Source organism: Populus nigra, chromosome 4 (assembly GCF_951802175.1).
Source record: "Populus nigra chromosome 4, ddPopNigr1.1, whole genome shotgun sequence".
Classification (NCBI taxonomy): domain Eukaryota; kingdom Viridiplantae; phylum Streptophyta; class Magnoliopsida; order Malpighiales; family Salicaceae; genus Populus; species Populus nigra.
In genome coordinates, this window is record NC_084855.1 from 21,845,707 (window position 1) to 21,856,158 (window position 10,452).

The 10,452-nt window shown below is 35.5% G+C and overlaps 1 protein-coding gene across 3 annotated transcripts; it reads left to right on the plus strand.

Moving 5' to 3' along the window:
- Positions 1-1,416: 1,416 nt before the first annotated feature.
- LOC133692627 (protein RRP6-like 3) lies at positions 1,417-9,775 on the plus strand. 3 transcript variants are annotated; one of them, XM_062113704.1, is made up of 12 exons: positions 1,417-1,741; positions 1,835-2,079; positions 2,155-2,253; positions 2,333-2,416; positions 2,513-2,599; positions 2,806-2,926; positions 3,919-4,103; positions 4,192-4,230; positions 5,389-5,900; positions 5,986-6,484; positions 8,237-8,847; positions 9,518-9,775. In XM_062113704.1, the coding sequence occupies exons 1-12, from the start codon at positions 1,498-1,500 to the stop codon at positions 9,585-9,587; spliced, it is 2,796 nt and encodes a 931-aa protein (XP_061969688.1). In that variant the 5' UTR covers positions 1,417-1,497; the 3' UTR covers positions 9,588-9,775. The 3 variants fall into 3 exon arrangements, with proteins under 3 accessions (XP_061969688.1, XP_061969689.1, XP_061969690.1); XM_062113705.1 differs by having other exon boundaries at positions 1,838-2,079; XM_062113706.1 differs by having other exon boundaries at positions 1,623-1,755; positions 1,838-2,079.
- The last annotated feature ends 677 nt before the right edge of the window (positions 9,776-10,452 follow it).

Sequence of the window (10,452 nt, forward strand, 5' to 3'; positions counted from 1 at the left end):
AGGTGTGGTGTGGACGCTCAATGGGACACAATGCCTCCGAGCACTCTGTGGAGGCACACTGCTTTTTGTGCTCCCCAGATTAATGGAGACTGGAATTGTGACAATTCGGGCTTGAGAACAACTTGACTCCCATTTCTTGTGGCCCTTTTCTTGAATTGTTTTTTTTATTAACATGGGTGCGTGGATTAACTTGCATGTAACTCGATTAATCCTACATACCCTGAAGTTAATGATAATGTAAGTTTCCAGTGGCCTTGAAGTTTGTAAGACTCGAACTAGTGATATTTAGAGAACAGACCTAGAATCTGATTAATTGAGCTACACTTTTTAAGGTTAGCTCTTTTCTTGAAATTTGATTTTTCAAATGCTGAATTTTATTTATGCTACTTTTCAATAGACAATCTTTGGATTTGCAAAATCAAGAATCTATGCTAAAGATATTATAAAACTCGGTTTAACTTATTAATCCGACAACTTATCTATCAAGTTTAGCTTGAATCTAATTAATAGAAAAATACTGAAATAATATTTTTTAATAAATAAATTAAAAATTTAATTGAACTTATAAAATCAAACAAGGGCAAGGCAAATAATGCACTTGCAATAAAAAAATAAACGAAATTATTCTCTTAAATTTCCTACCCTAGACACATCTCAGTCTTTGGCTATGCTCTTGCCATTACTACTTCAGCTCGAAAATCAACTCTAGAAGGCGGCAATAGTTCAAGCAAAACATCCATAATATTTCTCAGCTACCTTTCTCAAACTAATTTTGAGACCCCATACAGCATTGACGGAGATTCTCACAGGCTGTTTGCATCAAAATACACGAAAATAAATAAATCATTAAAGCTAACACATACAAGCAATGCAGATCAATTGATGGACGCAGATAAATATATAGTTTATGAAACCCAAAAGGAGTGATTAATTAAACTACAATGATTAAATTACAATGAATTTAATTCCTTAAAAAAACATAAAAACATAAAAAAATCATAATGGTTTAGAACGAATGATTTAACTGGGCTTGTTAGTCAGTGTAGTTCCAGTTATTTTTCAAAGAATTTTTCATGTCGAAATGCATCAAAATGATATTTTTTTATTTTTTAAAAATTATTTTTAAATTAATACATCAAAATGATTCAAAATATATATATATATATAATTTTTTTATAAAAAAAAATTTAAATTTTTTGAGGCCAAAAGTTTCCAAATGGCTCGCCATGTTAATAAGAAAATAAGTTTTTTAATAATAAAAATGTACTTGGATAACTTTGGATCCACTTGATAGCTCAGTTTTCCGGTGACTTCTTTGATTGGATCTGATATTTGTATCATGTGGGCCTAAGCATAAACAATCTTTAAAAGGCCTTAAAACATAAGCCCAATAATCAATCAAACCCCAACCGAAGCCGCCAGAAAAACCACCTTAACTCCATTTCCACTCTCCAACAGCGCTCGCTCACGAAGCAGCAGAAGACGCAGAAAAGAAGGATGGAATACAAGGACAAATTAAAAATCGCAGCATTGACCATCGCTTCTCTAGCAGCACTCTCTTCTGTTATTTTCCTAGTAACCTCCTCCTCCAAGCATTACCGCCGGAGACGACGAAAGCAGCAGCAGCAGCAAAAACAAAGCTCATCGTGCTACTTACAATCCCACCAGAAACCACAGCTTTCTTTCAAACGCGTCTTGCTTGATAACTCCTTCTCTCAATTCAAGCACTTAAATCTCCATGGTAGGTGTTATTAGGTAACCGCCCTTTCCTTCTCTGTCTTTTTTTTTGAAAAAAATTATTTTGAATTTTTTCTACTTTTTTGCATTGTCGAAGCAGCGAGCTCATCGAATTTGCATCCATATGAAGCGGAGATTAAAGCTTTGATAGAAAATCCTGAGTCGTTCGAAGACTGTTATAGTGATCATCAGAAAATGAGTGAATTTTTCTCTTATGTTTGGATCGAGACGGAAACTCAATTGAAAGACTTAGCTCATACATTGAGCAAACACAAGGTTTTTGCTGTCGATACGGAGCAGCATAGCCTCCGCTCTTTTCTCGGTTTCACTGCTCTAATTCAGGTTAATTAATTAATTACTTAATAAAAATTTCATTTTGTTAATAACGTTTTAATGATATGCTTAAAAACATTTCAGATATCTACTCGAAACGAAGATTATTTGGTGGATACGATTGCATTACATGATGTAATGGGTGTTCTTGCCCCTGTTTTCGCTGATCCAACTATTTGTAAGGTAAACTGATTGTAATTATTTCTAATTATCAAGTGGTTAATGGGATTGATGTTTTATGTAATTATTGTTGGTGACCTAGGTGTTTCACGGGGCAGATAACGATGTTCTCTGGCTGCAGAGAGACTTCCATATATATGTTGTTAATTTGTTTGATACTGCGAAGGTCAGTGTTGGTGTTTATCGTGATTGGTTATTGGCAATGCGTGTTCTGTAAAATTTTGTTTGTTTCTTGATTTGTTTTCCTGCCATGTTTATGCAGGCGTGCGAAGTGTTGTCAAAACCTCAGAAATCATTAGCATACTTGCTTGAAACTTATTGTGGTGTAGCCACAAACAAATTGCTACAGGTTTGGGTTTGGGACTGTTAGTAATTTATCCAGTTTCCTGCTTTTGATGAGGCTTTTTGGTTCGCTTAAGGGAATTGAGTTACCGTTTCCTTGTTTGAATACTTCTGTGTAGCATGGAAAATGCATGTTCAGTAGTTCCAACTCTAGTTTATATCATTGCTTATATCAAAGCATATATGATTAGTGTATTGTCTACTAAAATGTAGCGTGAAGATTGGAGGCAACGCCCACTATCAGCAGAAATGCTAGAGTATGCTCAAACAGATGCACACTATCTACTATATATTGCAGGTTGTTTAATAGCTGAGCTCAAACTACAGGACAGAGGTATGTATTTAATTGTGATCACCTATCATTTTACGTTTAGTTTCTATCGATGTAGATATTAAAGCAAAATGGAAGGGTTGCATCATATGAACTGTAGAAATAATCAATACCCAAAACAGCAAATGCCAGTCACCAGGTAGTTCTGTTTCAGGTGGGGAAAGAGGGGTAGGGTTTGCATCTACCAGGAATATTCACACAAAGGCTTACTTTTGACATTCATAATTGGACAAAGATTTCCTACCTCCCTAGAAATAGGAAATTTCCTACCTACCTAATGTGGTATAATTTAACCTGTTGTATACGTATTTGCAATACACCTAACACGCCTGCACACACAATTAACTCTCTATTTAGCTTGAATCTTTTTTGAACTTAACAGTGTTTCTAATTCTCTCTTTCTAACAATTTTTTTTTTCTATCATCTTGTTTTTTATCATATAACACCAGGTTTTTGCTTCAACTTTGGAGCTGGATATGAACTTCTATGTCAATTGAGTGGGAGGGTTTATAATGCAATTACCCCTGAATAGAACATGGATTACGACCCTACTGGCCTTTTTCAGTGTTAATTTAGGAAGATGGGCTTTGTTACAAATCAGCCTCAAGTACAAAAAATCAAATTCCCACATGTCATTAGGAAAATTTGTCACAAGTACCTGTAGTACTTTGCTGGCTCTATGATGTTAATTCTGTCACCTTGGAGTGTACATCGTGTGTGCATTAGGTATACTAAAATAAGTTTCAAAAACTATGTAGATATGTGCCACATTAGGGAAGGAGGAAATTTACTATGTCTAGTGAAGTTGGAAATTTTTTTCCTTCAAATTTTTAGGGGACACATTAGCAGAGAAAAACTAATTAAAGTTGGAACCAGCATACACATGTTAGAGAATTGTTCATGGTTAAAAATATATTTTCAAGTTACAGACCATTTAAATCATGCATCAGCTGTTTCTTGTAGCATCAAGTTGCTAAATATATCAATGTATCAGATAACTCAAACTGTCCCAATGACAAATTCGATTTTGTTCTGGAGGCTAGACGTCGTTCAAACATGATTTGTCTTCAACTCTATGCTAAAGAGGTTGAAGCGTTTCCTGGTGAGTCTGCTGCATCATCAATTTTTTCCCGTCATTTGAATGGTCAAAGAGGGTCATCAATTTCATATGAGACACAGGTGCTCTCCTTTACATATGTTTATTAGCATAGGCCATTATGAATGACCTTCACATTGTTACTAATGTTAAAAAACCACTTATTTTCAGGATCTTGTGAGATGTTTTTGCACATGGAGGGATCTAATGGTTAGTTGTAACTTGTAACATTTTCAGAAATTTTATTCCCGAGGGAACTTCATTGTATTTTGAAAAAACAAAAATCAAAAACCTTTATCCTGTACTGGATATTAGGGATAAAAATAATGTACTGCCTTTATTGCATATTATAACCTGAACCTAATTTTAGTGATAGGCAATCACACATCTGTAGTTATTCAATTGAGAAAATGAATTTTTGTTTCATCAATAATCAACCTGTGTGAAGAAATCACCTATAGACATGTATGTAGAACCTGTGGTATACCATTTAACTGTCCATAGAAACTGTAACTACAAGAACAAAGCACCTTCTGAATTTGTTGGCTTCTGTTGATCTTCACTGACAATCTGATTGAGGAAAATAAAATCTTTCCGTGTCATTTTTCATGTTATAACATACAAGTATTGCCAAATAGAATATTTGTCACAGTTTGACATGCTTTTGCTCATGGAAGTACCATGCAGGTTGAAAGGATGCAAAACTCATGTTGAGGATCATAATTGCTTGTGTGGACCTCTCATAAGTAATTTTCCTTGGCCTATCGCTATCAGTGCCAAGTTCAATGGTTTATATTTTAGGCCTGAACAAGATAGTAGCGTTTTACATGTCTCATATTGTATCAGCATTAATATAATGATCTAAACTACATGTTACTGGATTCTTTTGAGATCAAGACAGGAAAGTACTAATCAGCTCTGATTGTGAACTGGACTCATGACTTGACTCCTTGGCTCTTTACCATCTTCCCTTTTGCCATTTTCCCTGCCTTAGTCTACCTTCTTTCTGAATTACATTTGTCTAATACTGATGATAGTAATAATGATTTGACTTATCAAATTATTGGTGTCAATGCTTCATCACACTTACCTTTATCTTTTGCTCATCAAAGAACAGCAATGCGAATTTGATGTATTTTTATTACTAATGGTTCCAATTCATTTTGTCCTCTTACACGTTCTTCTTTGTGTTAGATGTGCTAATTTCACATGAGTTTCTTTTGATGAAGCATGTCATTTTTTTGCCTTCCCATTTTTTCAGTTAATTATTTGTTTCTGCACCCATTGTATTCCTTGTCATAGTGAAGTAATGTTGCATAGTGAATTTTTCATTGTTTAATCTTACTGTGTGTTCGGACTTCCTTTCAGGCTCGTGTTCATGATGAGAGCTTGAGATATGTGTTATCAGATCAGGCTATTGTCTCTCTTGCAGTCAAAGTTCCCACAACTCCTGAAGAAATATTTGACACCATAGCAGAAGCTGATTTGAATGTGGAAAATGTGAATTTAAATTCTTCTCTCCCATCTCCATCCCCTGTTGTTTGCAGTCATTTGGATGATCTCTATTACTTGATCAAGGACAAAAAAAGCAACGCTGATGAAGTTCTCCTTCAAATTCTTCAAAATTGCCTGGGTCCCAATGGGAGTTGTCCATTGTCTGTTTATAACTATGCATTACTGATTAACTGTGACCTAATAATGAAAAATAGATTAGTTTCCAAACAGAGTCCGGTTATAAATTCAAAGCAAGTTGCTCGGAAGGCTTCAAGAGAACTATTTGTTCAAAAGTTCTCCTGTAAATCTCCAGTGTATCATAACTGTAGGATCTATGCAAATGATGGGCGGTTGCTTTGTTATTGTGATCGGAGAAAGCTTGAATGGTCAGTCGACTTAGTTTTTTCTTTTTGTCTTTTGTCCAGTTACAAAATGTGTTGCACATAATAGGATCATGTTATTGTCTTGTAGGTATCTCCGTCGAGATCTGGCAAAACTTGTTGATGATGATGCTCTTGCCATAATGCTTCTTTTTGAACCAAAAGGTCTTCCAGAGGATGAAGGGAATGATTTTTATATCCAAAGTAAGAAAAATATATGTGTTGGCTGTGGTGAAGGAAGTCATTACTTGCGCTATCGAATAATCCCCTCTTGTTATAGAATGCACTTCCCTGAGCATTTGAAAAGTCATCGTTCTCATGATATTGTCCTCCTTTGTGTGGACTGCCATGAACTTGCTCATGCTGCTGCTGAAAAGTACAAAAAACAGGTTGCTAAAGAATTTGGAATTCCACTTTTCGTTCGTAAAGTAGTTGATTCTAAAGAAATTCCAGTTATAAGTGAGTCATCTTCATCAGTAATGAATGTTGAGGAGACAGGGGTATCTCCATTACATTTGCGCACAGCTGCTATGGCTCTTTTACGCCATGGACAAAGAATGCCACTCAAGCGCCGTGAAGAACTGACACAGGTGAGTACACAATATCATTGGTTTTGGGGGGTGTATTTGATGAATTGAGTGTCATTTTTTTATGATCTTCTGTAGTTGGGTAGGCTACTCCTATGACTTCATTTTAAAAGAGTGACAAATATGATTATGTTGGGTATGTTTGGGCATTCCAAGAACAAATAATCTCCATGGTAGTCTACTTTGCCTTTAAAAAGTAGATTATATAACAATGAATGAGGCCACAGAAAATTGCAAGGCTAGAGTTTAGCATCATTAAGATACAAGACTATTGGAATTTTTCAGCTTTCATTTGTATTGACATTCCTTATATGCTATGTGGATCATCTGAAATCAGTATTCTGTGTCTAAGTTGGAAGAACCAACATCCTGGTATCCTATTTGTCTATGCTCAAGTGGGCACATCCATAAGTGCTGACTGTGACCTTTTATGTTTTACGATGGTGTTCTTCATATCTAAGTAAAAATAAATAAATTGCATGCTAGTGAACTTTCAAGAGATAGAGGTTCTCCATTGACAAAGATGTTATTCTTTTATATTAGGAGAAATTTGCAGTTACTTTTGATTTGAACTGAGTGATAATGTTAGAAGTACAAGTTTTTAGGATAAGTATATAGTACAAGTGGAAAGAAGAATAAAAGGATGAAAAAAAACTGTTGATTTGCCTTGACAAAGGTTGGGAGATGAAATGATTGTAGTATCTTTGGAGAAGTGCCTTTTTTGCTTCTGTTTCTATTGATAGAGTGGAATTTTTAAGGTTGTATTATTGTCTGGATAATTGCTGTGGATTGGGTTTTTTCTGGCCTTTAGACTAAGATATTTGGGTGTTTAGAGCACCGTAAATATTCAGTGGGATTGGCAAACACTTCTGCCTCCGCTGTTATTTGTTCAGATTTCATGTTGTCTCACTCCGATATCGTCAATGATAGCTTGTTGTGTTGTGATTAACTCAGAGTTGAAACATCAAAATAACTGTACATGGACCCTTGATTTGGATCCTTCATGGAAAGTGTTTTGCACTCTTTTAAACTGGAAAACACTTTCCTCCACCTAAAACTTGTGTTTTTCGACTGGAAAGTGAATTACGTTTACCAGTTTTCCACAATGTAGCCAAACATGAGAAAGTCAGGTCCAGGAAAACACTTTCCAGCAATAAGAAGAATGTCAGGTCCGGTGCCCATAGATAGTTGCTAAATATCTGATGGTGGACGAGAATTACTGCACCATTTTCTGCCCATGTATTCTTATATTAATGTTGCACCTTACTGTGAATCACAGATGGGTTAGAATTTCTTATTACCGGATGACAGTGAAAATAACCCTGATCATGGTGGGACAAAGTTCATTGAACCCAAATCTCTGTAGCAAAGAAAACCTCCCAACCATTTACATTTGTGAAGCCTTGATGCAAATGGTGTATAAAAATTGAGTTTATAATTTCAAAGTAGGCTTGCAATGTTTAATAGGAAATAATGTCTCTACCTTCTTGGAGCTAGGATAATGATGCTTTGAATCTGATTGCACATTCTCATTTTCTTTTATGATCATGAGAATATTTTTTTTCCTGTTGAACTTATCAGGTCAGGTCTTAAAAGTTACTTATACATTCTTGTTTATGATGAAAAAAATGTATATCATCAGTATTAGTGCATGGTATCAACATGCAATCGTGGTACACTATGTTGCTTCTGGTTACTCATTGGTGTTTGTGGGGATTTTAACCTTCTCATGGGATTTAATTCTGCTGTTTATAGATTGTGATGCAATATTATGGAGGAAGGGAGATATCCGAGGAAGATTTGGAAAGAGCTCTGCTGGTTGGCATGAGTCCTCATGAAAGAAGGCGATTTGAGAAGAAGAGAAGGTTTTCATCAAAACATTCTACTGAGGTTATCCTTTTGGACAAAGAACAGATGGGTGCAGCTTATACCATGGCTGTATCTGCCACCGGAAATTCACTGGAAAAGGCTGTTACTAAAGATGGTTTAGAAACTACTGAAATGGAATCAACAGGTACAAAAGAACTAGACTACTTCATGGTAAAAGATACTATTTCTAACAAGGAAATGAATTCAGATGAAAATGAAGCTTCTGATACAAAAGATGAATATGCTGGAATCGATGATGATAATTGCGAAGGAGGCCCCTCAAATGGAACAGCTAGAAATGATGAAAGTGCTCCACATAAAAATAATTCGAAATTATCTCTGTTAGGACATGGACCACACGGAAAACAAGTTGTGGATCATATATTAGAGGAATATGGTGAGGATGGCATTCGGCAATTTTGTCAGAGATGGAGACAAGTTTTTGTTGAAGCAGTTCATCCTCGTTTCTTACCTGCCGGCTGGGATGTAATGCACAGGTAAATAGCCTTGTTATGCACGTGTCTCTAGAAATATGCTATGCTCAAGAAGCATTTTGTTTAACGTAGTTCAATCTAATCTTTATAAGGTTTAGATGCCACAGGTCCATAGATGTCCAAATAAAGGCGTGTTATATCAAGAATTTTCCTTGCCTCAACTTTACCATTATTGCTTCGCTTCCCATCTCTCTCACCTAGACATTGCCAATTCCAGTAGCACCAGCACCAACTTAATATCTATACAGAAACCAAACTTTGCAACCAGAAAGTTGTACTGACTGCTGATTTCTAAGTCAACCTGGACAGTGTCAATGACTTGTGCTGGCAAGATAGCAAGTGCTAATGTACAATCACCTCAAATTGTGCATGAAATGCCATGTTGTCTCTGTAGATATCTAGCATCTGCTGACCTTGTCTATATATAATTAGATTGCAGTTTCAGAGTTCTGAATTTTATGATGACCTACAACCTAGTTGCAGTTGCTAGCTGATTTTCTTAAACTAACCCCAATAAGAAAAATGGCTATTTCTATTGGGCATCTTTAGTTGCTGTACAAGTTGCATATTTGTTGGTACACTTGCATGTGTTTAGCAACTTCACAAAATGTATTAGATACTGAACTTTTGTTTATTTGTTCAAGGATTTGACTATGTACGCTGTTTTTGCCAGTGGCAGAAGAGACTTTGGTGAATTTAGCGTGTACAATCCTACCAATAAAGCACCTGCTGCTGACACCTGAACAGATTCCCCATCGGCTGTAGAATACCAACAATGAAAGTAGAAGCTTCCTGTGGGTATCAAATTTTCTTCCCCAAATTCGTATTTTCATTTGTTGATCAGAATTAAATTTCTATTCTTTCATTTCTTGTTGCCATTGACATGGTATAAAACTAGATGCAATAAAAACCATTTTTAATTTCCTTTCTATGATTATTGGAATATCCGTGTTTAGCATGCTTTTATATTTTTTTCTGTTTTAGATATGCATGTTTAGGTTGTTCTTATTCATGATTTTGCATGTATGTGTGCTCAGGCTATGTTTTTTTATATATGCATGATTGTTGGTGTTCTGATGATATATCGGTAGTATTTGGGAACGCGGTTCAACCCGAGTTCCTAAAAAATTTGATTTTTTTTTTTTGCTAAAATTTAATATGATTTGTACGTTTTGGATCGTTTTGATGTGCTGATGTCAAAAATGATTTTTAAAAAATGAAAAAACATCATTGGCATATATTTTAGCATGAAAAGTTATTTGAAAAGCACCCGCAACCACACTGCCAAACAAACTCATCATGTTTAAGTTGATGTTTTGATATGTTAGGCTGTGTTTTTTATATGCGCATGATTGTTGGTGTTCTGGTTATATATCATGTTTAAGTTGATGTTTCGAATATGTTACACCTTTGGATTGTGATTATGGATGATAAAAACAGGGTTTACACCCGTATTAGTCCCATCCCCACACGTCTAGAAAATGTTTTATCAAGTCCCTCTACCAAAAGAAAAGAGCATTGTTATTGTACTGGTCCGCTCGTCAACTTAGGGTCAACTTAGGACCTGATTTAAATCGGATTTAATGAGTTGATCCAGTTAATCTACAA

Excerpts from the sequence above, each read along its gene's own strand:
- LOC133692627 (XM_062113704.1), top strand. The coding sequence starts at position 1,498 with ATGGAATACAAGGACAAATTAAAAATCGCAGCATTGACCATCGCTTCT. Across the intron at positions 2,254-2,332 it reads CTGATCCAACTATTTGTAAG|GTGTTTCACGGGGCAGATAA; the intron begins GTAAACTGATTG and ends TTGGTGACCTAG. Across the intron at positions 6,485-8,236 it reads GCCGTGAAGAACTGACACAG|ATTGTGATGCAATATTATGG; the intron begins GTGAGTACACAA and ends TGCTGTTTATAG.